Raw genomic sequence first — 26714 nt, forward strand, 5'->3', positions numbered from 1 at the left:
CGCCAGGTCAGCCAGGACTCTCTGAATCGGACAGAGGATCCCGGGGCTGCATCAAACTGTGCTTCGTGAATGACTGGTCGGCTGGGTCTGTCCCTGTTTTGAGCAGGCCGCTCCTCAGCAAGGTCCCGGCTTGGGCCCCAAGAAAGGACAAAAGGGAGGCCCTTCTCCTCTATTTCCGAGTCGTGAAAGGGGAACAGAAAGGACAGAGGGTGCAGAACGATGGACAGCTCGGGTCTTTTGGGGCAGGGCGGGGGAAGGGATGTCTGGTAACTGCTGCTTCTTGGTTACTTTGTAAAATTAACATGATTATTTGAGGGAGGCCAGTAGGCTATTTAACGGCTCAATCTGTCACAGTTTGGGGCTAATAGCCACTACGGTAGTGATGGATGATCTCTCCGATAAAAATCCCTTTTATGAGATGTGTAACAAGCTCTACAGCAGGGCTCAGTGCATTGAGCACGGGTCAGCTGCCAGACAAATCCATGATCTGGGGCGCTTAGGAGAGGGTTGTTCTCACCCTCCACCTCCACCCCGTCAAGGGCTTTCAGCATCCAGGTGGCAGGGCGTGTGTGCTGAGGCTGGCCCAGGCCCGTCTTGCGTGTCCACCCTTCCGGGGCACCTTCTTCCGAGGGAGGGGTAGCAACTGGTGGCTCTTTTGGCAACTGGCTGACCCCACTTCTGGAAAGCCTGGGGCACTCCTTGGCTGCACTGGGGCCGAGCTTGTTTCTCAGGAAGGTGGTGGATGGAAGGATAGAGGAAGAGTCTCCACAATCAGGGCAGAACCCTGGCTACCTGACAGGACTGTTACTTCGAGGTCTGCACTGAATCCAGGACTACCTACTAAGGGGACTTTAACCTTTGATATATATGGTTATGCACATGATAGACAGGAACACGTGGACGGGAGTGAGAGCTTAAATACAACAGGGAATGGAGCACACAGCCTGTCTGCTGGGAGACAGAACCGTGAAGAAATGAAGCCGAGTGCCCCGGTCTCTGTGTCCTGCTCCCGAAAAGGGAGCCGGTCAGAAATGTTCCTTCTGACACGTTTCTTCTCTAAAATATGAAAACAACAGGTAAGACGCTGAGATCTGGGGGAATCACACGAGAGCTCTTCTTAAAAAAGGTAAAGTAAGTGATTTTTTGCCTAGCGAAAAACTTTTTAATACTTTGAAAAGCATGGACCCTTGTTCCCAATTCAAATTTCCTTTGTCACCTTCTTTTGCATTTTGCGAGCACATATACTTTGGCACCTTTGAAAAGAAACTTTAATAAATAAGGGAAAAAAGAGAAATTCATTAGTGAACGGTAATAAATAACAATAACTTAAATCTCAATAAATATTTTCTCTATACTTCTGTATCTGAAACAGATGCATTGCATCGAGTAGCTTCTCTGGTCACTGGTGACCACGCATAACGGAGCTGGGGTGTATGTAACATCTGTCTCTCTGTAAACCGAGAGCCCGGCGGCCTCCCCGCCCCGGTGCAGCTGGGGGCCTTCCCCGAACGCTCTCCTGCAAGAATGCTGCCGAAAACCACAACTGGTTTCCTGTTTCCAAGGACAGAAAGGAAATACCTTCAGGTTTGGTTTTAGTCACGAGGACAGCCTTTCTGGTTCCTAGCCAACCTCTTCCCACCTCACACACCATGCTTGAAATCAATCACCCACTGTTCCCCAAAACGCTGGCTGGAGTAAACCTCAGGCCTGAACCTTCAAAAGCAAAGGTTACTACCTCTCGTGTGTGTCTTTGCTTTTTTTTCTCCTCCTTGCCGGTGTATGTCTCCACTGAGTGACAGAAAAATAAACCTTTCTTGCTTTCAGCAGTAAAACGTAATGACAGGGAATGACACCAGGAGGACCATTGCCCTGGTGTCTCCAGACATGTGAAAACAAACCACAGGAGATACGCTGGTTTGGTTTCAAGTGCATCCGCAACTGTACCCGTGACCGGCGACGGTGGACTGTATCGGATGAAACGATGGCAACACCCAAGCAGGGACACCAGCCCTGAGCTTCTGGTGACGCTGGCCGCCATCTGGGAGAGTGCAGACAGCTGTTTCCTCTCTCTCCCGCCCAGTTTTCTGTCGCTGGATCTCCCTCTGCCAGGCTCCCACAACGGCTGCCTGCCTCCTCCTCGACTCCTTGGTCCTTATCTTCCACTCCGGGCAAACATTTTCTGGGAACCTTGGTCCCTTTCTTTGCACTTTGTGGCAGGAATGCAATACACAGCGGTCTCTGGAGCGGGAGTCAGATACATCCACAGCGTTTGGCGGAATGCTTTCTCAGAATATGGTAAACCAGGTTATCGTCTAAAAAGGACAGGTCGTCATCGAAGGCGAGGGGTCTGCAACACGCCTGCCCGACTTTGTCACTCACCAGCCTTCTATTTTTGGACAAGTTTTTTAATATTTTGTCATACATTGTCTCGGCTGCATCGCAGGAGCCGCTGCAGTATCTGAAAATGAGTTCCTCCTTGGTTTCGTAGCCCAAACCCAAGTCAGTGACATTCAGATGCACGGCAGTTAAGACGCACCCCCGATTTCGGCCCCTCTGGCCCCGCCGGCCTTTCCCTCGGGAACTCTCCGGGCTGGCGGCTGCAGCCTGCCGGTGCCGCTCTCTGCGAGGAAGCACGGCCATTTGTTTATCGGGTGAGCGTTTCAGTCTTCTAATGGTGGCTTGTATAAAATCCATGACATCATCAAACTGATCAGGATAATCCTCTGGCATATTTGCTGTGCAACAAGAAAACAGAAACGGTCACGTGAGACAACAGCAACGACCGCTTCGAGGAGGCTCCAAGACCCCGGTGTCTCCTAAATGCGGCCAAGCTCGGCCTCAGGGTGAGACTACCAGCTCAGGCACCGCTGTCCCCCCCCCGTCCACCCCGAGCCTGAGGACACAGGCCGAAAGGTACCCTCCAAGACTCCGCGGAAGGAAGTTCATCCACACGGGGCGTGACACACTTCCTTGCTGAAGACAGATCCTTAGAAGGGGAATTGCCATTTGAATAACATCTGCCATTTTGTAACGTGTCTGTATGGAGGGTGCAGATGGTGATGGAGGCCCCTTCTTCTTGTTCTGATAACGTAACCTACAGGTTCTCAAATGTGAGTGTGGATGGGACTATGCTGGGATGCTCACGGAAATGCAGAGTCCTAGCCGACCCTTAAGGGAAGCGTGGGGAGGGGCCGAGGAATCCGTACTTCTAATGAGCCCTGGAGAAATTCTGATGGGGGTGGTCCATGGAGCATACGTTGAGAAACCCTGTCTTAGAGGGTGAAAAAAGGATTAACCTTGGATTTGGCTTGGAAGACACTGCTGCTTTCACCTGGAATACCGAGGAGTGCTTTTTCCTGAAATCCACCCCGACTTAGCACCTCTGCTCAGCTGAGTGGGACGAGAACCATTCTGACAGATCACATGAAAAGCTCTTGAGCTCAACTGTATTTTAGAGCTTCCTTAAAAAACATTAAGCCTACTTTTCACTAACACAGAGACTAATTTACCACTTCTTTGGATTAGCATGACTTTAAAAATATATGGTCATACTGTAAGATGACATTTTTTTTTTTTTTTTTTTTGCAGTACGCGGGCCTCTCACTGTTGTGGCCTCTCCCGTTGCGGAGCACAGGCTCTGGACGCACAGGCTCAGCGGCCATGGCTCACGGGCCCAGCTGCTCCGCGGCATGTGGGATCTTCCCGGACCGGGTCATGAACCCATGTCCCCTGCATCGGCAGGCAGACTCTCAACCACTGCGCCACCAGGGAAGCCCAAGATGACATTTAAAAAAAAATTTTTCATATATTTTATTTAACCTTATATTTCTTTTTTTTTTTTGAGTATTTAAAGTTAATGTATTTTCTTTCTTTCTTTCTTTTTTTTTTAACATCTTTATTGGAGTACCATTGCTCCACAATGGTGTGTCAGCTTCTGCTCTACAACAAAGCAAATCAGCTATACATATACATATATCCCCATATCTCCTCCCTCTTGCGTCTCCCTCCCACCCTCCCTATCCCACCCCTCTAGGTGGACACAAAGCACCGAGCTGATCTCCCTGTGCTATGCGCCTGCATCCCACTAGCTATCGGTGGGGTAGCAAGAGTGGGGATGGTGTGGAATTTCCAGATCACCTTGTTGCCCTAAAACTCAAATCTAAAATTTGGCACTGGATGGTCCTGTGCACAGAATTCTCAAAGCTGCTTCCACTGGTCTGTGCTCCATCGCCTCTTGCCCCCAAGCCCCTGCATTCCAGCCTTACCCTCCTTCAGTCTGTTGCAGTTTTAAGAGCAACACTCTTAAAACTGTTAACGCAGCTCATGTCCCTCCTCTGCTCCAAGCCCTCCAATGGCTCCCCATTTCCCTTGGCATAAAAGCCAAAGTCGACACTGGCCCAGGGCTCTCCCTGACCTGGCCACCCACTCCGTCCCAGCCTCTGTTACCACTGACCTCGTATGCAACTTCCTTCTTCCTTACTGCCTCCCCCTCCAGCTTCTCTGGCCTTCTCACTGTTCCTCAAACACAAGGTTTCTCAACCTCAGCACTACTGACATTTTGGGCTGGAACATTCTTTGTTGTGGGAGCATTTAAGGACGTGTAGTTGCATCCCTGGCCTCTACCCAGGAGATGCCAGTAGTGTCCCCCAGCCCCATCCCAACAGTGACGAACTGAAGTGTCTTCAGATATTGCCAAACGTCCCCTGGGGGCAAGATCATCGTGGTTGAGAACCACACAGATCAGAACACAAACAGGGATGCAGGGCCTTTGCGCCGGCTGTTCCCTCTCTGCCTGAAACACCATTCCTGCAGAGTACCCAGTGGCTCACGCCCACATCCCCTTCGAGTCTTTGCTCAAATGTCACCACCACCAAGCCCCACCTTGACCTCCCTGTTTCAAATGCAATCCCTCCCGAGCCCAAAGCCAGACCCTCCTGCCCTCTTCCCTCCCCAGCATAATACTCACTACCTTCCAACACACTGTCTAACTTTCCTTATGTTGACTACTTGTTGTCTGTCTTCTCTGAGCGAATGTCACTTCCACGAGGCAGGGACCTTTGTGTGGCTTGCTCACCAGTGGAGCCCAGGTGCCTACAATAGGATCTGGTCCCTGGAGGCCCACAATGATTTCTGAAAGAGTTAGGTCACTTTATGAGGGGAGAAAGAGAGAGTCCTTAATTTATCCAGGGGACACTTGGGCTTCAGCTGAGAACCGCACCATGATGAAACGAAAGGCTCCAAAATAAACAGCCTCCGTCAGGCGGGCAGCCACAGTGCGATGAGCAGCACGGTCATCTCCCTCCTGCGAGCGAATACGCAGTGAATAACCAAGCTCACTCCCTTGCCAGCTTCCGGCAGCTTTAAAGTGTCAGCTCTCAAAGCCCACTTCATCCTGAGGATTCAGAAAGGTTCTGGCTCCAGGGGAGTAACGTGTTCTCAAGAAGGACTGGAAGAGTGGGAGAGTATTGGAATCTGAATTTGTCGTTTCCTCTGAACCGCTTCTACTGGACTTCCTTAGGAAGTTTCCATCCTTCCTCCCTCCCTCTCTCCCTTCCTTTCCTTCTCTGTTCTTAAAAAAAAATGTTGAATCGATAAAGATATGGCACATATATACAATGGAATAGTACTCAGCCATAAAAGGAAACGAAATTGAGTTATTTGTAGTGAGGTGGATGGACCTAGAGTCTGTCATACAGAGGGAAGTAAGTCAGAAAGAGAAAAACAATTACCATAGGCTAACACATATATATGGAATCTAAAAAAAAAAAAGATGGTTCTGAAGAGCCTAGGGGCAGGACAGGAATAAAGACGCAGACGTAGAGAATGGACTTGAGGACACAGGGATGGGGAAGGGTAAGATGGGACAAAGTGAGAGAGCGGCATGGACATATATACACTACCAAATGTAAAATAGATAGCTAGTGGGAAGCAGCCGCATAGCACAGGAAGATCAGCTCGGTGCTTTGTGACCACCTAGAGGGGTGGGATAGGGAGGGTGGGAGGGAGGGAGACGCAAGAGGGAAGACATATGGGAACATATGTGTATGTATAACTGATTCACTTTGTTATAAAGCAGAAACTAGCACACCATTGTAAAGCAATTATACTCCAATAAAGATGTAAAAAAAAAAGACATGAACTACTTATTTCGAAAAATGAGTTGCTTATGCTATTTGTGACTTTTTTTCAAAAATAAGCTATAAAAGAGGAAATTAGGTGTGCTCAGTTTCAAAAACCCATGCTTGAATAGAAGTCTGAACTTCTAAACCTGGTATCTTAAGGGTGATTAGTCAAAGTACAGAAAAAAAAGTCTTCAAATTGCTAAAGAGACTGTTTTACAAAAGGATCCACATGATGGGGTCCCTGGCTCTTTTCAAGAACTCCTGAATAGATCATTAACTTAAGAACCTGGGAACATGGAAGTTAAAACTGATTGAGAATCAACTGAGGATTAATCAGAAATGAGGATGAAATATTACTAAAATTTTAACATAAACGAATGGGAAAACATTTGACTTACAAAAGTTCAACTTACACTGGTTTAGAGACTCATTAGTTTATATAACATGATAAATTACATAATTTTATATTACTAGGGTTATAATGATTTGAATCAGCATTTATAATGTTCTTACTTATTGCCTGACACTTTCAAAGTTCTGGAAAAATGTTGTCCCTCCTTTTTAAGACATTTTGACCACATGACTCTGTCCACTGGCTTTGCTTGCCAGATAAAATACAGAATACCTAGTTAAATTTGAATTTCAGATAACTAGCAAATAAATTTTTAGTATCAGCAGTCCTCAATAATGTTTGGGACATACTTGTCCTTTGTTATGAGAACGTTTAGTTCCTTTTTCTTTATTTTAATTTCTGCTTGGCCTTTTTGGGGTGATGCGTGTAGCAGTGCGAATGCACCAGCCACTTATGCTTTTGGGTGAGGTGGTGAATGGATCATTAAGCCTGAATTAAAAGGCTTCCAGTCCCCTGGGAAGCAGTCAATCTGTGTTTGATGTGTTAAACACAGATGTGTTAAACCAAATAGCGTAGGGGCTACCCTGGTGGCGCAGTGGTTAAGAATCCACCTGCCAATGCAGGGTTTGAGCCCTGGTCCGGGAAGATCCCACATGCCACGGAGCAACTAAGCCCATGCTCCACAACTACTGAGCCTGCATGCTACAACACCTGAAGCCCGTGCGCCTAGAGCCCGTGCTCTGCAACAAAGAGAAGGCACCACAATGAGAAGCCCACGCACCGCAACGAAGAGTAGCCCCTGCTCGCGTACTAGAGAAAGCCTCCGCGCAGCAACGAAGACCGAATGCAGCCAAAAAGAAAAAGAAAAAGAAAGAGTGTAGGTAATGAGGACTGCTTTTGATGGGACATCTCCCTCATACATTGTCGTTAAGGTGGAAATGTTTATTTAAGCCTCAGGTTCAGGACATAGGTGATTCTTATTGAACTGAAGGGATTCCACCCTGCCCCCTTTCTTCTCCTTCTTGAACAACAGAGGAAAAAGTAAATATTTATGCTGAAAGTTTTACATGGAGATGAATTTTGGAAACTAGAAAAGGGCAACATTATATTTTCCAAACCATAGAGCAACTTGGCCTGTCTCTTCCAACTGAATTCCTAATCCCAGGCCTTTTGCTGCTGACTGAGTTCATTTCTAAAGAGACCTCAAGTTATCAACACTAGGCATTTGGCGGGGGCATTGTGAGCCATGCCCCCACTGAGCCAATCTTTAGGGTCTCTACAGAGGCCTCACACTTGGCTCAGGCAAGTAAACTCCCCGGGGGACCAAGAAGCCCCCAGCTGCCTCCATGTTCCTGGAATTCACTGAGCCAGGGGCAGCAAAGGGGCTGGGTTTGGATTAGTTCCCCAAATTAAGACTTAATGGCATATCACTTTCTTTATCCTATAAAGGGCTTGGCAGCACGTCAGCTACACAAATGGCCCTCGTTAGTATGAACTTTGATAGTAAAATACTTGCAAAGCACAAAAGAGGAGCATCGTTTTTAAAAAGTAAGTCAAACACTTGCCCATTTCCCAGACCCACTTGGAGGCTAGATCTGGGAAAACGTGGACATCTAGAAGCTAAAGTTTTCGAAAAATCAAAACGCTCAGATGCATTTAAGTCATCCTTCAGGGTGCAACTAAATATTTGGGCATTATTCTATTTAAAATATTTTAACTTTGATGTGTCCTTTGTATAAACAATGTTATTTAAACAAATGAAACCTTGTACAGGGCCAGACTCTGGGAACAAACCAAACCATTCACTGCAGAGACTTTGCCCCCCTCGATTATGGGAAAACAGTAACATTACCTCAGGAACAAAGGCCTGGGATATTGACTCTCTGGTAGAGTTAATTGAGTTTTTATAGCAAAAATGGTGAGACCTCGGAGTACCCCTTGTAATAGCTGAACCAAGAAGCACATAATTCAAAACATTATCTTGGCTAAGCTGGCATTTAGCGGACAAAATATTCTTTTAAATGTCAGATTTCTCTTCAAAAGAGTACAGGTTAATTATATATATATATATTTCAGGTTAATTGTATTTTAATCAAAGGGTCATTTTATACTCGTATTGGGTTGTCCCCCTCCTCACCCAGCCTGGCTGGGTGTCTAAGCCAGTTTTCAGCCTGTCTTTGACCTGTGGGCCCATGAGGGAGGCAGCCCAAGTTTGTGTAGAAAGCAGTGAGGAGGTGACCCCTTACCTGGAGTGGGGTGGGCCCCAGCAAGGAGAGGGCTGGACCCTAGCACGCACAGTGGGCCTCTCCTACAGGAGCCAGAACTAGCCTCAAGGATGCAGAGGCTCTGGAGAGAAGGCCCAGGTGTTTCTCGCTCTGGGGAGGACCCACCTCTGTACTCCAGCGAAAAGCATCCAGCTTCTGTGTACTGGAAGGGCAAGGGTTAATACGCTGAGGTCCACAGGGGTGACCTACTGCCTAGGTCAAGGCCACACAGGCGAGAGGCACATCGTCAATCAGTGCCTGGGTGCCCTCACTCCAGGTGGTGCCCAGTTCTGAGGTGGGCTAGACCCTGGGTGTGAGGCCAGAGATGCTGTGCCTGCAGAGCCTTTCCTGAAAGGCTGTCTGCAAAAGGAGGCACGTGGAACCCACCCCCCCGGGGGGGAGGACATTTAATCTGATATTCGTTGCCTACCTGTACCCCAGGTAAAGTACAAATTGCTCTGTAGACCAAATAGATAAAAAAGAGAAGTTGTGTGTGTATACACACACACACATATATACAAACATATATGTGTATATACACATATACACGTGCATGTTTACATGAAAAGATCAGCCTAAGATTTATGTAACCTCTCAAGAAAATTCCCAACTAATGTCATTCTTTAGGATGCTGTTTTTCCTTTTCAATAATGTACGAACATGATTTTCTTTCACTAACATTGCAGTATTATGAGAACTACGTGATGGAGTCTTACCTTTAAAATTCCCCACGTTACAAAGAATATGCATCACCCTCTATCTGAAACGACAGCTTCCTTGATGCACTTAGTGTGCCCAGTGTAAAGGTGGGATGGATGCCACCCAGCATGAATTTTAACCCTGACAACATCCCTGCAAGGCCAAAGTCGGGGTCGCCTATTTATCTGTACTTTACAGATCAGGAAACTGAGGCTCAGAGAAGGCAAATATCTATCTGCTCAAGGCCACGTGGCTCATACATGTAGACTCAGCTGGTTTTGGTTTCAAAGCTCAGACTTGTTCTAGGGCTCCAAGCTGCCGATCTGTTTTTAAGTAAAAATTCCTCTACGGTGGAGCCTGCCTAGTCTCGGGTGTGTGGTAACTTACTCTGGAAGATGTGCTGATCTCACCTGCACGCATGTACCACATTCAGAACAGGAAGTGAGAAATACACTTTCTACCGGAAAGTTCGGCGCGAACTGAGGTACACTGAGTAGATTCTAAAGTTAGGCTGCCGTGGACCACAGAATACAGTGAATCGTCTCCAGAAAGGGAAAAGCACGCCGTTCGGGGGCAGCTCTCCCACATCCTGGGTCTGGCGTATCACCCTAAGGCAGAACTGGCAATTTCCCAGTTAAAACCGGAAAACCGGCAGCCACGGGCGGTGGCAGATTCAGACAGAGAGGCCCCGTCTCCGGAAGCTCCTCAAACTCGGGCTGGCACCAAGTGATAAAGTCTCACTGCAGAGCTGGAGAGGACAGAGCCTGGGATTCCAGTCCGGGGTCAGTCCCTGCCCAGCCTGTGACCTTGGGCTAGTCACTGAACCCTTCTGAGGTCGGCTAGCCCCTCTCCGGGGCCTTCCCCCAGTGCTAATGCCCTAAGATGTGAACAGTCTAAGTCTTGGTGTCACCCCCGTCGGGGAGAGGACTGCCTCTACTGACGCCCCCGCAGCATTCTGCTAACCGCCAGCATCAGGGGCCCCAGGAGACCCCATGAGAGGTATTTCAGGTTCTAGCAGTTCTCAACCTTTTCCGTTTGCCTCTTGGTTCAATGTCTTGGTTACACCTGAAATAACCAAGTGCCTCTCAACTCATCAAGTCATCTTCCTGTGTCTTATTTAGGAGAGGCGAAGAGATGTGTAGAAAGGGCCCTATACTTGTGTCTCAAAGCACCCAGGTTCTAGTGGGAGGTATCCTTCCACCCCAGTCTCCATCTGTAAAGGTAGAGAAGGAGCCAGTGACCTCCGAGAGGACACAGACACCAACACGCTATAATCCTGCAGTCTCCCTCACCCAAAGGGCAACATTGCCATTTTCTCAAAATCTCTGTTTTATTCATTTCTGGTCTTGCTGCTTGGTCTTAGGACTCTAAGTCTAGAATCATCCACGGCAACTGCTACCAAACGCACTGTAAGAGCCCCACAGCTTGCGTTGGGGGCTGTTGACGCTTGTTTCTTATTTGACCTTCAGCGACCTCTGAAACGTGTGGTGTTAGTTCAGGAGCACGTTGCAGTTCTCTGAAAACTTCAAAGTTCTGCCACCTGGTACTATTTAAAAGTGTTGACTTTGCCACTTATTTGAACTAATTAAAATAAGGCACCCATGGGTCCCTAAGTACTGGAATGCTGAGGCATCTCGCGTCATGTGATGACCACCCTTACTTTCCTATTTTGGACAGGGTATTCATCTAGCATTACAGAGACCATCCTGGTCAGAGTGGACTTGGGTTAACTTCAAGAGGGGTCCATAGCATCTATTCTCCCATGAACAATCACCAGCTGAGGCAATTTACTAAGTCACTGTGACCACTGCCAGAGCTACCAGGGCATTCTCTCCATGACCAGTGGTTTGCCGGCAATAAAACATGACATGGGTTTATTTGAAAAGTATTTGCGTTGTAAAAACACCAGTGTTTTGTTGTTTTAAAAAAGCATTTCTGGATCCTCTCAAGACAGAAGAAAAGACCAACCAGTTCAAAATACAGAAAAAGAAGCCTTGGGTATACTTTTAAAGGCCATTTGCCCACCAGAATGCCATTTTAGTTACCACCTCCACCTACTTTGACCAACATCGCACACACTTATTAGCTATACCATGTCTTGACTACTTATCCTACAATTTAACTGAGAAAACTTGTCACCACTGTAATGGAAATTACTCTATAAATACAAATAGCCAAAAACCTCACCCAGGAAAGCTGGACTACATTCATTTTGTTACTCAGCTTCTAATTGCCCTGCTCTGATTTCCACCTATGTGGTCCATACTTTTATTATAGTGATGTTAATAATTTTATGGTAATACAGAATGGCTCCCCTGAGGGGAAAAGGTCCATTCTTCTGCTTTTAAGTCAGGAAAACACTCAATAGGGTGTCCATTTGTTAGCTAATCCATGAACACCTGGTGCGAGCTAAAAGCAGACCCCAGCCAGCTGTAAACACCTCACGCTCCAGCGCACACCAGGAGCCCTGCTACTGCCCTTATAAAACACTTAACAGGGGAGGGAGAGAAAGTTACCCAATACAATGACGCATACAAAGCGCCCCTTGGGGAAAATAATCCCTTGAGATGTTCTCAGAGGCAGGTGGTTTTTGAGGGGAAACCCCAAAGGAACCTGGAAAGCAAAAGAACCTGGCTTCTTCCTTCCCACAAAGCCCTGCCTGCAGCCTGAGAGGCCCCATGGTTCCACTGGGTCCTGCATTCAACTTCCCTGGGCCCTTCCCAGTGGGCCCACCTGAGCAGTGGGTAGAAGGAACTCGAAGGGCCTGAGGGACCTGGGCAAGAAGAGGAGGGATTAAGGAGCTGAAAGGAGAATAAAGGGGGTGAAAGAAAAGTATTCTTTATCATTTGAGCCTGCCTGATGGAGGTCAGATGTGAGGAGGGACTTTCTACCCCTTGGTGGATGAATTTACTGGAATCTCAAAGACTCTTCAGGTAATTAGCTAGACATACCATTCAAAAACAGCTGCATTTACAAAACCTACACGCCTGACTTTTCTCCTTGCTGACGTAGCCAGAAGAGTTCCGTAGGAGAGTGGTGGGCTGGCAGGAAGTGGTCATGCGGTGTGGTCGAAAGAGTGAGTGTTCCCTCAGGCTTTCCTGGGTCCAGCCTGGTTAAGCTGATTGACCCTGTGCAGCCCCGATCTCCCCTGAAAATGGGGAGAGTTACACGCACTGGAAGAAAATTTTTGGTTCAGTGCCTGAAAGTACTTAACAAATGGCACCAAAAGTAAGTCCCTACGGTTTTCACGTCTGTGCCCGTTCTTCACTGACATTCCATTGAAGACGGTGGCGTGAAGACTAAGTCTGCTGGCTCTGGACAAAGGGGACGCAGACACTGGCCCCCTGCTCGTCCAGCATGTCGCATGGAGGAGAAGGCCTGGAGGCCCTGGCATGGTGGTCTGTGGATGGGAGGTGCAGGCCTGTCCTGGGAGTCTGGGCTGCCTCTTCTCTCTTCCTAGAAATGCCCCCAAATTAACCACACAAACATCAGCTGACTCCACAGCCCATGAACGATATTTTGTGTCCACCATGGCATAGATCGGTGTCTTCAAACTGTGGCATGTATCCCTCTGGGGGTACATGAGGACTTTCTACAGAGCCTACGGGTAGTTTTAAGAGAATCAATGTCCAGAGCCTCAAATTCCACATGCGCTGCGTCCTAAGACTGGTCCACCTACGAATACTCCTGCAGCCAGTTCTCCTTTCACAGTCATCCCTCTGCCTTCCTGCCCGTCTCACTCATTTTACCGCGAGGCACTGTCTGGTGGATAGACACCTGTAAGGACAGTTCAGGCGTGCATGGCTCCTTGGGATAAACTGGTATCGGTGACTCGTGATGTGAGGACACATCATCATGAACTTAGGATTCCAAAGATGTGTACCTGAATCTAATCATGTGGAAACAATCACACAAATGCAAACCGAAGGGCAGTCTGCAGGACAGCAGGCAAGACAGTCTGGACTTCTCAAAACGTTGTGGGAAAAAAGGCTTGGGAGCTAATTCTAGATTAAAGGAGAATAAAGAGACATGACAATCAAAGGCAAGTTGTGACTCTCAGTTAAGGGAAAAAACTATGATGAACGTTATCGCCACAATTGGGGGCATCTGAATATGGACTACCTATTGGATAACAGTATTATGTAAATGTTACATTTCCTGAGACTGATAACTGAATTGTGGTTATATAAGGTAATGTCCTTGGCTCCTAGAAGGTTCATGCTGAACTACTGACTGTTATGTTTGCAAGTAATTCTCAAATGGTTTAGGGAGAAAAATGAAGCAAAATGCTAATGAAAGGTCAGTCTTGGTGAAAAGGGGACACGGGTGTTCATTGTACTAGGAACACTTACTAAAAAGTCCCATATGAATGAATCAAGAAATATCAAAGTAGGTGGTTCCATATTTCGTTCTGTCCAGGCACTCATGGCAAGGCATGGTATTTGCCTGTCTGTCCATCCACCCATCCATCTATTCATCTTATAATTAGGATCCAGAGGCGTGGTGCTTGTCGTGGATGTATACTAACATGTGCATTTGAAGTGAAAATGAAGTTGGACCTTTTCTGACCAAAAATTAAACTTATTTGAGCTGATTTGTTTGATAATTTTCCACGAATTGAATGTTAAATTTGCAGCTCCAGGGTTTTGCCAAAAATGGATTTGAAGCACATATCTAGTTCCCAGATGGGCTGGAAATTACATCTGGTGCAACTATTTAAACTTGTGATAAAACTGCAGATATCACTTTAGAAGTGTGCAATAGTTTTTCAACATAATTTTGTAGGTTTGCAAGCAAAAAAGTTTGAAGACTTTAAAAAACCATGCTCAGTTATACAATCATACAAAAGTGGGTTTTGTCTCTACTGAGCCAAGCAGTTGATTCCCCATAGTGACCCAAGGTCTGTGTGTGCAAACCCACTCCTGTTCCCACAGAGGCCATCACTCTGGCACGTGTGCAGTCACCCTTGGTTTCCCAAGTGGACGCTTCCTTCCCTGGGCGGAACAGAAGCCACCTGAGGGCAAGTGCCTTCTCGAAAGCCTCCCAAATGCCATCAGCCTATCAAGCATTCTAGGAGACCTCACTTTGTCCCGAAGAGTCAGGGAGCCTTCTCTCACTGCCAAAAGCATCGATATTATAGGACCGTGCGGAGAAATGTCCTGATTTAGACTTCGAAATATCCAGTAATAATATGAGCCTAGGCCCACTGCAGCCCAAACAGGGATCAAAGAAAGGGCCTCAAGGAAATATAATATTCCTTGCTTCTTGCTATTAGTTTGCTCATTGATTTTCCTAGAAATACGTGTTTCAGTTAGTGAATACATTTTTAGCAAGCCAAGGTCTGTGTTTTCTTAATCTACTAATACGAGAGCAGTCTGTGTTAAGCCAGCATTATTGGCTTTGGGACTAGAAGTTTGAGGTTTGCTGGCTTCACCACTTATTGGATTTGTGACCTTGAGCAAAACTCTAGGTCTCATTGCTTCATCTGTACAACGGGGATAAATAACATCTCCTCTTGTCCAGTGTAGCTCAAACCTACTCGATTTTAGGACAACATGCAAAACCTATTTGTTAAAATAACAAAATGCTGGAGAGGGTGTGGAGAAAACAGAACCCTCCTACACTGTTGGTGGGAATGTAAACTGGTGCAGCCATTGTGGAAAACAGTATGGAATTTCCTCAAAACACTAAAAATTGAATTGCCATATGATCCAGCAGTCCCCCTCCTGGGCATATTTCTGGACAAAACTATAATTCAAAAAGATACATGCATCCCTATGTTCAAAGCAGCACTATTCACAATAGGCAAGACATGGAACAACCTAAATGGTCATCAACAAATGGATGGATAAAGAAGATGTGGCATATATATATATAAAATGGAACACTACTCGGCCGTAAAAAAGAATGAGATAATGGCATTTGCAGCACCATGGATGGACCTAGAGGTTATCATAAGAAGTGAAGTAAGTCAGAAAGAGAAAGACAAATACCGTATGATATCACTTATAGGTGGGATCTAATCTAATCTAAAATATGACACAAGTGAACTTATCTACGAAACAGAACTAGACTCAGACATAGAGAACAGACTTGTGGTTACCAAGGGGGAAGGGGGGAGAGGGAGGGATGGATTGGGAGTTTGGTATTAGCAGATGCAAACTATTATATATAGGATGGATAAACAACAAGGTCCTATTGTATAGCACCGGGAACTATATTCAATATCCTGTAATAGACACGGCTAGGGTGAAGAGTAAGCTGGGACGAAGTGAGAGAGTGGCATGGACATATATATATACACTACCAAACGTAAAATAGATAGCTGGTGGGAAGCAGCCGCATAGCACAGGGAGATCAGCTCGGTGCTTTGTGACCACCTAGAGGGGTGGGATAGGGAGGGTGGGAGGCAGACACAAGAGGGAGGGGGTATGGGGATATATGTAGATGTATAGCTGATTCATTTTGTTATAAAGTAGAAACTAACACACCTGTTCTGTTTCGTAAATACGTTCATCTGTATGATACTAACTTAAGTTTTTATTTGTAGCTCTTCACTTACTTGAGGATTAACAGGTTGATTCAAGTGTGCCTATGCCTAGACACTTTAAAAATAAGGGCACACTGAAAATGAAAAATATGCCTATGCTATAGACTCATGAAGCTTGGGACTTGAGTAAGTTTTGCAGCAAGAAGGCTTTGCAGTGAGATCCTGCTTGCTGCCCCCTGCTTGTTTGAGACACTCCAGCGGCACCCCGCTGCCATCAGAAACAGAGCAAGCACCTTCTTTTCCTGGATTTTACAGTATCTCATAATCTGGGTATCACCTACAGAGATATCCTGAATTTCACACTACTTCCCGCCACCTGTTCTCAGTACTTGGCGACTAGTCTGGCCTCCTCCTTGTATCCACCACCTGCCCCTTCCCCATATCGTGATCACAAATTTGCCTGTGCTTCTCCTTTGTCTGGAATGTGCCCTTTTCCCTTTCCCTTCCTTTCCTAATACCCATCTTTCAAGTACCAGCTCAAATCCCCCCTCTCCCCCAAATTCTTTCCTGCTATAATCTCCAAATCCCAATGACTTCATTGCTAGGAATTCTTACCATGACCACAGCTAACATACATGCCTTGGTAGACATAGCTATCTCTCGGACTGACAGTCCACCCACCCACCCACCCATCGGCCTATCCATAGTTTACAACTAGATCATAAGCTATTTAAGTTCACAATTTTGCCTTTTAGATGCCCACACAGCACCTAGAGCATGAAAGATATTTAATACTTGCTTCCTGATTGAGCTCAAGTGATTAATGAAAGAATATGTGTTTTAATTGAATAAAGGGGCTATGGACCATTAAGTGCTAAAGAAACAAAGATGAAAGGGACATTAGGAGGGGAAAATGCCAGATAGCTTTTATTTTTCTATCAGTGAAAGTAGAATCTTTTGAGAATAATTCTTTGGCTGTTGGATCGGCCTAAGGTCCTACGACTGGCCAATTCAAATTAGGCCTGAAATAGATTTCTCTAAACAGCAACAGTTTGAAATAGGTCTTCAGACTGAGGCCAGAATGAGATGTTGGTCTCACATCTCAAGTGAGAAATCAGTGCTTCCTAAAAGCCTGACATGCGATTTCCTGAATCCAGGACCCCCATCCCAAGTGGCAGAGCCCTTTTTCAGCATAGGGACTTTATTACAGTATCATCTATTCATATAGTCCCTAAAATAATAAGGAGCAATAGGTGGACAGCACTTATTTATTCTGAACTCTGAACCCACAACATGAGATTTGAAAGCTTAAAATTTAACCAGCTTATTGCACTAGAAGCTTTCTTAGCCGAAGAACAATGGGCTGAAAGTTTACTAAATTCACTAACAGTTCTTTTTTGCTGAGTTTGTGACACATCTTAAATATCCAGGTGGGATCACTTAAAACAGAAATACTCTATCTCAAGACAGGGAGCCTCCAACTAACAGCCCCCTTATCACCTACCTGTAAGGATCTTAGTGCGCCCTGACCCCCTTCTTCCCATGGGGAAGAGGGTCTTCCTAACATGACCATGGGAATCTGGTGGGAACAATGCCATAGGAACTATGTGGGCTCAGAGAATGGGGAAGGGAAGGAGCTGTGAAACCTGGGAAGAGCCAGGGGGAGCTGACCCGGGGGGGCAGAATCCCAGGCAAGACTGGCCCGCCTACGTGCTGACCAACTGACTGTCTCTGGGGCCCAAAATAGCCTCCCTGCAAGGCCTGCATTTCTTTCACTCTCGATGCTTTGTCGGGGCTGCTTGAAATTCCACCGGTTAGAGCAATGGCTTGGCAGGGGCTGAAGTGAAAGTCTGTGTCGGGAGCAAAGGCATTCACTGGGTGCATGCTGCAAGGAGGAGGGTGGCAAGTACAATAGTTGTTTATGGGGCACAGGTTTTACAAAGCATTATCTCGTTTAACTCTCACAGCAGCCCCAGGAGGCAGGATGAATAGTATTCCTATTTTACAGATGAGGAAACTGCGCTTTAAGAGCTGTTAAGTAACAGCTGGGTAAGTGGCAAGACTGGGATCCAAACCATAGACTGATCTGAATGTGTGAACGTGAGCTCTTGCTTGTTGAAACTCCATGATTTGCTCTATGCCCTCCTTCTGCAGATTAGGGGACCCGGCAACCTAGGAAGAGACTCTAGCCCAATAATATTGTGAATTATATCTCAGTTCTATCAGGGTTTACATAGATTTTTGTGGGCTAGTCTGGGAGCTTGATAGCTTGATTTGTAAGATGGTTTCTCTAGGGAAATGTGTGACTTGCTACCAAACTGGTGGAATATAACCCCATTAGATTACAATAAATTGTGGATTACCTGCAATAATTTAAGAATGCCCGGTGTTTCTTCTAGTTGGTTTCCGGTCACACAGAAAGCCCACCTTTTCAGCCCAAGGTTCTTCATGTTTAGTTTTTGTTTACAAACCTACCAAATTGCACCACACACTGTACCTTTACTAGAGAGTACGTTTCATGAGGACAGGGGCTTTTGCCTGTGTACCAAGGATTCCCTAGCACCTAGGACAGTGCCTGGCACATACTAATTACTTGTTGAATGAAGACGTGCTTTTAGATCACAAATTTTTAAAAACCATCCTCCTGCCATCATGGAACTCTGGCACTTTGGACAAGCTGCTTTACATCTTTAGGCTTGGGGACCACAGGAGTACCTTTGGGCTCTAAAATGCTATGACATCTGTGCGTATCACCTTCTAGTTTCGCTTTCTAGATGCCTCAGGCCTGCTCTAATCACCCTTTGGAGAAGATATGGGTAAAAAGCAAAATAAAAAAAAACCGAAGATGGTGAAAGGGAAAAGTCTTGGACGCCCCAAAAGGAAAATCACAAGTCTTTGAGTTTAGACAAGTTCAAAGTTGCTACAGGAGGCAGCAGCCACAGTCCAAGAACTTTATTGTCAACCTCTAGGCAAACAAGTGAGCCAGTTATGAATTCTACTTGGTTGGTTCAGCTCATGATAATGGTAGGAACAGAATTCTGGCTGTTTCATTTATATTGGAACCAGCAAAATACACGCAACCTCAAAGGTGTGTGTGTGGACAGGTGCAGTCCAGCCCCCTTCAAACAGCACAGAATGACTCAAGGTGGCATGAAAGAGCCTTTGCTCAGTCACTAAGTTACAAGCATTTGAAAAGAAGAGGGACCAGTATTTACGGTACTTTCTATTTTCAAATGAAACGAGTGACTGAATGTTTTTCTACATAAGCCTTAACCAGTTGCATGGCGTACCGTGCAGGATACAAATGTCAGCATGTTGACACTGGTTGAGTGTTCAAAGTCTGCACGTTGTCATTATTCCGCCTTCCCCGCACTGACAGCTTGCTACCGAATTGAACATACCTGGAAAGGAGTCAGTTTGGCTTAGAACGCAGCTCGCTTTCTCTTTGGGAACATTTCTCTTTCAAGGATCTATTGGGTCTTCCGATAGGTAAAACAGAATCAGTTGTGTTCTGCTGGTTCTAATGTAAACACAGTGGTCAGAATCTTGTCCATTGATGACTTAGCATCACTTTTGGAAAAGGGACGTGATCTCCCTTTCCCCAGAACCCCCAGCTACCGCCGTCCATCAGTAGGATTACGGCTACCTTGCTTGCTTTGTGACTGCCTGTACCTTACATGAGGCACGGATTTTCTTAGGGTATTATCAAGCCATAGGGATTCAACCCTGACTACACATTAGACTCACTTGGGGAACATCTAAATATCTAGATGCCCAGGCCACGACCCAAACCAATGAGATCAGAATCTCTCCTGGTGGAGCCCAGCATCAGCAGTCATTAAAGTTCCCCAGGTGAGTCCAGTGAGCAGGGGTCTTTTCTTATGAGTCTTTTCCCAAAGGAAGGTTAGGGTGGAGTGTGCAGGTGTGTGGGGGGGCAATCTCACGGTCATTGGCATTTTGGAGTGGAAAGGCCTTCCTTTACTGTATAGTTGTAAACTGTTCATTGAGTTCTGTAGTAAGTAATGTGTCCAAGGTCACAGAATTAGCCCAAAGCAGAGCCAGCACCAGGAGCCAGCATTAAATAAGCCTAGGTAGACAGGATACTGATATGCTAATTAAACCTCCATGAATTAATCAGCTTCACAATCAGGCACAGTCGTTTTTCTCTCCAGAATGTCTTGGTTAGAAAACTATTACCTTCCACTGTGTTCCTGTTCCTCTGACCTAGGCTGCTTGAACCAATGAAAAGCCACTTACTCAGCCCTCATGGGTACAGTTCTGAAGACAATGGCACTAAAGGGCATTTTAAGTTTCTACTGCAGAAACACTGTATACGCTAAGATGGAAACATTGTATACGCTAAGATGGAAACATTGTATACGCTAAGATGGAAACTCGTGGTTGAAACCAAAGCCTTTAAAAATAGGTTTATACAACTAATGGACAGAAACTCTTGGAACAGTTCCTTCAATTTCAAGGGATCAACTGTGTTCTCTTTCCTACCCTAAGTCACTCTTGAAGTCTTAATTTGCCTTAGAAAAATGCACTTTTCTTTTCCCTGGGACTTCTGGAAGATGGTGCTTTAATTGTTGTAATTAAGTATAAGATAAACACATCACATTTCCTGGGCGATTTTTAGCCCAAGGCCATAGGTTTGGGGGACTCTAGCATACAGCTGACTCCGGGACCCTTTCTACTGTGCATGTTTCAAATGCAAAATAGCTTGAAGGGTAACGGGAGTGGTGAGTGGTTATGGTGACGCTCACTATTGCTTTAGTTTGGGGTTGTGCAAATTCTCTGCTGCTACCTTTGTTAGCTACATACCTCCCCAATAATCTCTAACTTGTGATGAAGCATACTCTGCTTTATGCAATAGATAAACTTCTCAAGAGCGGAGGGTAAATTATATCAAATCATAGCTGATGTGCCCTGATAAACTGCTAAGACATTTTTGAGAGGCAAATCACAGACTCATTTCCTAATATTAATAACCTGGTCTTTTCTTAAGAGTTAACATTGTCATGTGTGGAGTGAACGATGGTTTGTTTCTTTTCCCCGTAGCCCCAGCTAGCACTATGTATCGTTGTCTTTCTAGAACTGGAACTTTTCTGAACAGATTTGACACTGCCCAGATGCTTGTTCTGGAAATCAAGGCCCTTCTGTGTTTTCTCTGACTCTGGCTTGGTTTTATGAAACCTCAGCCTCTTCCCTTGCAAGGGCAGTTTAGGATGGAGAATTCAGCACAGCCAGGCACACCCAGAGAAAGAGGGCTTTGGAAGAAAAAAACGGGGGTGTGTATATGTGTGATGGGGAAGCAGAGGAAAGGGGACAACTGCGTGTTCTCCTACGGTGGTGGTGGTGGTACTGCTGGGGAAAACAGCTGTTCCTCGGAACGCTAGATGAGTAGCAGAAATATGTGTTACCCCCTGTGCGGGGCAAAACCAGCGCGTGCCACATACAGACTAGGTGTTGGGGTCCTGGGGCACCAGTCGGTGGCTACGAACCGCGAGGGGGCGTCGGCGCCAGCGCGGCTCTGCCCTGGGTCGGGAGGCCACACTGCGGTCGGGGCTGACTTGGGGTGCGTGCGAGCGGCGGGTGGGGTGACCCCCGCGGGGAGGGAGCGGTTCTTACAGTCACTGCTCGGCGCGAAGGGCGCGCGGCGGCGGCCGAGGGAGCGGTCTTCGGCGGGCGCCTCGGGAGGCCTCTTACCGGCGGGCAGCGGGAAGGCGGACGCGGTGTGGAGCAGCACCAGGCAGACAGCCACGACATCCCATAACTTCATCTTAGAGTCCCGTCCGGCGGCGGCACCTGGGCGGGCGAGAGAACCAGGGAGAGCGCGTTAGGCCTGGACGCCGAGGGCCGCCGCGCTGCCCGAGGCGCCTCGGCCCGGCGGGTCCTCGGGGCTCCCCTCCAAACTCGGCACCGCCCTCCTCCCGGACCGCGGCAGCCCAGCGGTTCCCCGGGCACCCCCCCCCCCCCCCCCCACACACACACATCCTCCTTCCTTCCCAGCCGCCTGCTCGTCCCCGCTCCTGGGTGCGCCTCCCTGGCGGCCATCCCACAAGTGCCCTTCTCTTCCGCCACCGGATCCCAGGGGTCGGATTTTCGAGCAGCGCCGCTGCCCCCGCCGGTACCAACACGACGACACCAGCACTGGCGCGCAACCCCCCCTTCCCGGCCCCCGCTTCCTGGGGGGCGACCGGGCAACCCTCACCCTGTGCTTCCCGCCCCGTCCAGCAGCTCCCACAGGCCCCGGGGAAGAGCCCTGGACCCAAGCAAGAGACCAGCCTTTTATTTTAGGAATAAAATCAAGTGCGGGACCGCCGGGGGGTCCTGATCCTGCTCTCAGCTAGGCGGAGGCAGGCTCAGCGGCACCACTAACCTGGCCCAAGCTTTCCTCCACCCTTTTATTTTTGTGGGACGTGGGCCTCTCACTATTGTGGCCTCTCCCGTTGCGGAGCACAGGCTCCGGACGTGCAGGCTCAGCGGCCACGGCTCACGGGCCCAGCCGCTCCGTGGCATGTGGGATCCTCCCGGACCGGGGCACGAACCCGTGTCCCCTGCATCGGCAGGAGGACTCTCAACCACTGCGCCACCAGGGAAGCCCTCCTCCTCCTCCTCCTCCATTTAACTTAGTGTTTTGTCGTCGGAACAAGAAGTTAGTAGGGACTTGGAGACTTTGGGGCTGTCTGGGGAATATCTGAGTTAGGTTACTTCACTTCCCAAAGCTTCAACTCGGTTTAAAATACTACTTCCATTTCTTAAGGTTATGAATATTAACACAGGAAAAGGCCTAGCCAAGCAGAAAGTAAGCACTCAATAAGTGCTTTAGCGTTACTGTTAGGTAGGGATTGCCTTTGTCTTGAAAATGTTCGTGGTGTCCCCGAACGCCCTCTTTATTTTTGCAGTGTTGCGATATTCTGGCCTTAAATCCCTTCCCCTCGCAGAGGAATTGCGAGCTCCCCACGCCCGGTCACAGTCACTCCTGGACAACTGCACCCGTTCCGGGACGCTACAGAGGAGTACGGGCACCAGAAGGACTAGACCAGGAAAGGGCGCGCGGTGGGGCTCAGGTCCTCTGAGTCAGGGGCCTCCGTTTGGTCTCTCCCTCCGCACACCCCTAGAAAGGAGGGTCACGCAGCAGGGGGCTGGTGAGAAAAAGGCCCCCTCAACTCGGGGCCAAGCCCCACACAATTAGGAGGTGGCGGGAGACCCGGGCGCCTTGGGGTGCGGTGTTACCCAGTGCCTTCCCAATGCCAGTGTTCAGTTTCCAAGGGCTACGAGACTCATGCAGTTGATTACCCTCTTTCCTCCAAATAAAAGGGATTCTTAGGAAAATCTCCTTGAACTTTTTCCGTGGGAGAGAGTAAGAGTTTCCAGGTAAAAACAAAAACTTTGGCCCCTTTCCTCTCCATTAGCAGGCAGGAGCGCCCGCCTCCCTTCCAGCAACCGCCCCCCATCTCCACCCAGAACTCCCGCCCGGCTTCCGGTGCAGGCCACCCGGGGAAGCGTTTCATTCGACCGCCACCTCCCACCGCTGCGGAGGCGAATGCATTTTCCATCCTTTGGGCGTCTGTTTGTTCGCTATGCAGCTGTTGGGCTCGGGGAGTCTGCAGGGACTAGGAACTCCGAAAACCTGCAGCTCCGGGCGCCCCATGCCCCGCTGGCTGATTTACAGACCCGGGGAAAAGGAAAGGCTCTCGGTTGGGACGCGGGGGCCCAGGCAACACCTGACCCAGGCCATGCAAAACGAGCCCAGCGAGGCGCTCGAGCAGAGAGAACTGGGGAACGCGAGGCCTCCCGCCCCCTCGCCCAGGGCCCGCTCGCGGGTGCGTGCGAACTGGCTGGCGGCCCTGAGGGGCGGGGAGGCGCGGGATTCATGCGCTATCCCAAATCGCGGTGGCCGCCAGCAGGAAGCGACAGAGGCACCAGATTTCCCTTCCGCATTAAGAGGGTTTTTCCTTTTTTTCCTGCTTGGCCGACGGAGGGCTTTTTAAATTGGACGTGGAGATCCTCAATTAGAAGTGTGGCGAAGCTGGCAAAAGAGTTCAGCGGAAAACTCCCCGCCTCGCCAAAGGAGGCTCCCGACTCCGGTTCCCGCCCTCGGCCGGGTGCGGCGCAGGCCACGAAAAGAGCTCTCCCACCTCCCCCGGACGGGGAGGGCGCATTCTTCCCTCTGCGCACCGCCGGGGCAGGCTGCAGCCGGAGCGGCTCTTTAGTTCCCGGTGTTTGCTTGGCGCAGCAAGAGGAGGGAATCCGGCGGCTCGCATTCACAGCGGTCCACGCTGAGGTTTTTCCCACCCCCCCCCCACCCCCCGCGGGTTCCCTGATGGTCTCTTTATCGCTTTCTTAAAGCACATCTGTCCGACGTATTTCTGCCGCAACCGTCCGCCTTTGCGGAACGCGCTGCCACGTGCGATAACCAAGCTCTCCTCTCGAAGTCGGCTCCGCCAGGTGCCCCCGCACCCGTCCTCGTACCCTACAGGCTGGTTCCCCTCTGCGCCCAGGACTTACGCGCCCGGCAGGGCAAAAGGGGAGCGTCGCGGGCGCCGGCACCTGGTGGTCCCCAAGTCCAGGGCGGAAAGGACGTCCCAAGAGCCAAAAGTGCCGGCAGAAGCCGCCGCTCGTCGTGGGGCGCTTCTGGGTTCCCAGCACCAGAGGGCACCAGAAACCGCCGGAGTCCTGGAGCGCCCACGCGGCTGGGGCTGCGTTGTCATTTTAAGCATAGAACCGATGAACGAGCACTCCCCTTACAATCCTTCCCCAAATGCAAATTACCCCCCCCCCCGGAACTTCGGATGTCCTCACGAGCATCCCTGCTTTTCAGGCTCCTAGCCCTCTTCATCCTCACTAATTTTTCTCTACCCACCTCACTTAAGCTGGTTTCTCGGCAACCTGCTTTTTGAACTCCCCCCCTCCCCCGCGTCACAGTGACAGCTTCAGCGCGTGTGAGCGCTCCCGCCGCCAGTGCCCCCGCGCCTTCTTGTGTCTGGCAGGCTGGGAGGTTTGTTTAGGCTTTGCCTTCGAGATCCAGGTCTCAGGAGGAGAAAAGGGAGGCGGGGGTGGGTGGGTGGCGGCGTGCTGTAACTCGGGGGCTTTCTTTTGGGATAGGGACAGAAGTTGCTGAAAAGATGAACTGCTTTTCTTAACTGTGTCTTGTGTCCTGGACGGACGGAGGACTTATTCTGTCGGGCCCAAGACCAGAGTAGGAAAAAGAATGAGCGCCGCCTTCTGCAGGCAGTCTGGGAAGGGGTCTGTCTGTTAAAGGGCCCGAGGCCGGCTGCCAGACCCAGGGGCACCCGAACCCCTTGCGAGAGTGGGCTGGCGACGCAGCGGGCTCCCCGAACACCTGACACTTGTTGAAAAGGCGACACTGTCCCTGAACCCTGCCGAAGCGAAGACGTGGCGAAACTGTGAGGGCGAGACCTGGTCGCGGCTGGGCGGAAGCCCAGCAGCTCCCTCTTCCAGGGCTTTGCGGGAAGAGGTGCGTGCGTCAGGTTGGCAGCAGCATCTCTTCCTCGGGATACTTAAGTGTATATTCAAGATGGTCTAGATGGGTGGGATGGGGGCGGGGAGGGAGGTCCAAGAGGGAGGGGATATATGTATACATATAGCTGATTCACTTCACTGTACAGCAGAAACTAACACAGCACTGTAAACCACTTACACTCCCCCCCAAATATACTGCGGAAGAGTGAAGTGCGCTCTAACACATCCGCGGCAGGGCTCGGAAGAGTTGTGTTTGTCCCCACCAATGAGCAAAAGTGCTGCGAGCGCGGGGCTGGGCAGCTCCCCCGGGGCGCGCACGTCGGCTCTGCGGGCGCGTGTGCCAGCCCCGAAACTAGGGAGGCGTCAGGAGGCTGGGGGTTCCGGCGGGAGTCATTCCCCGCCCCGAAGAGAGTTCGTTTTCACCCGGTGGGTCTGGAAACCAAACGACAGCGAAATCAGCCCTGAGGCTGTGCCAGGGTGGTGGCGGGGGTGTTACTGGGGGAGGTGGCACAGAGTACAGACGAAAGTCATTCAACCCATCACCGAGATGGCTTAGGGGAGACCTTGAGAAGGTTCAAGAGTCTGCTCGAGGCGGAGGCCCTGGTCCTGGACTGTTCAGGAAGCCCGTCTCTTAAGCTTGACGGGGATGGTGAGGTGGGATATCGGGCATTAGGAAAGTGCCAGCAACCGGGTTCCGACCAGGGCTAGGAATGTAGATTTGCAAGACCGCGCCGGAGGAGGTGAGCTCTCTATTTTTAGGTTCTCAGCACCTTTGCAGCAGTCCCTCCCGGGGCCCACACTTTCTCTTGGAACAGACCAAACCCAGTTACACTCCCGTTAATGATATCTATGCAGCTGCGCGTCCACAGAGAACCCAACTCTGGTCGTGGTAGGTTCAAAGGCGATTCCAGTCCCGCACCTTCCCGGGACTTGACGGAAGAGCATCTCGCCGAGTCGGGGAGGGAAACTGCCCCTGTCGGATATGCCCGGGTCCAGAGGCAATAGGGGCACCAGAGATTTTTGCCCACGAGGAAAGGCAACCTGCCCCTCCGCAAACCCAGCCTCTCCCCGGTTCCACTTCTCTCTCTCTTCTGCCCTCTCGGCGCTTCGGTTCCTTCTAGTGTCCCCTCTTTCTAGTCTCACCGCCTGCTCTGGGGTCCAGCCGCGCCCCCTCTGTCTCCAGCGCCGCACAGCCCGACGCACCCGCTGGCGACTCAGGCGCCACCCGCCCGCTCCCCCCAGGCCCGCTCCGCCAGGCCCGCTCCCCTGCTTACCTCGGATCCGGTCTCCGCAGACCT

The 26714-nt window shown here is 49.2% G+C and overlaps 1 protein-coding gene across 4 annotated transcripts; it reads right to left on the reverse strand.

Annotated features, from left to right (window-relative positions):
• Positions 1-2197: 2197 nt before the first annotated feature.
• On the reverse strand, positions 2198-26714 carry GDNF (glial cell derived neurotrophic factor). 4 transcript variants are annotated; one of them, XM_065874385.1, is made up of 3 exons: positions 26691-26714; positions 21637-21735; positions 2198-2735 (listed from the first exon to the last, which is right to left on the reverse strand). In XM_065874385.1, the coding sequence occupies exons 2-3, from the start codon at positions 21707-21709 to the stop codon at positions 2251-2253; spliced, it is 558 nt and encodes a 185-aa protein (XP_065730457.1). In that variant the 5' UTR covers positions 21710-21735; positions 26691-26714; the 3' UTR covers positions 2198-2250. The 4 variants fall into 4 exon arrangements, with proteins under 4 accessions (XP_065730457.1, XP_065730458.1, XP_065730456.1 ...); XM_065874386.1 differs by lacking the exon at positions 26691-26714 and adding an exon at positions 22761-22775 and having other exon boundaries at positions 21559-21736; XM_065874387.1 differs by lacking the exon at positions 26691-26714 and adding an exon at positions 22761-22775 and having other exon boundaries at positions 2251-2735; positions 21637-21736.

The sequence above is a fragment of the Phocoena phocoena genome, chromosome 3 (genome assembly GCF_963924675.1).
Source record: "Phocoena phocoena chromosome 3, mPhoPho1.1, whole genome shotgun sequence".
Taxonomy (NCBI): Eukaryota; Metazoa; Chordata; class Mammalia; order Artiodactyla; family Phocoenidae; genus Phocoena; species Phocoena phocoena.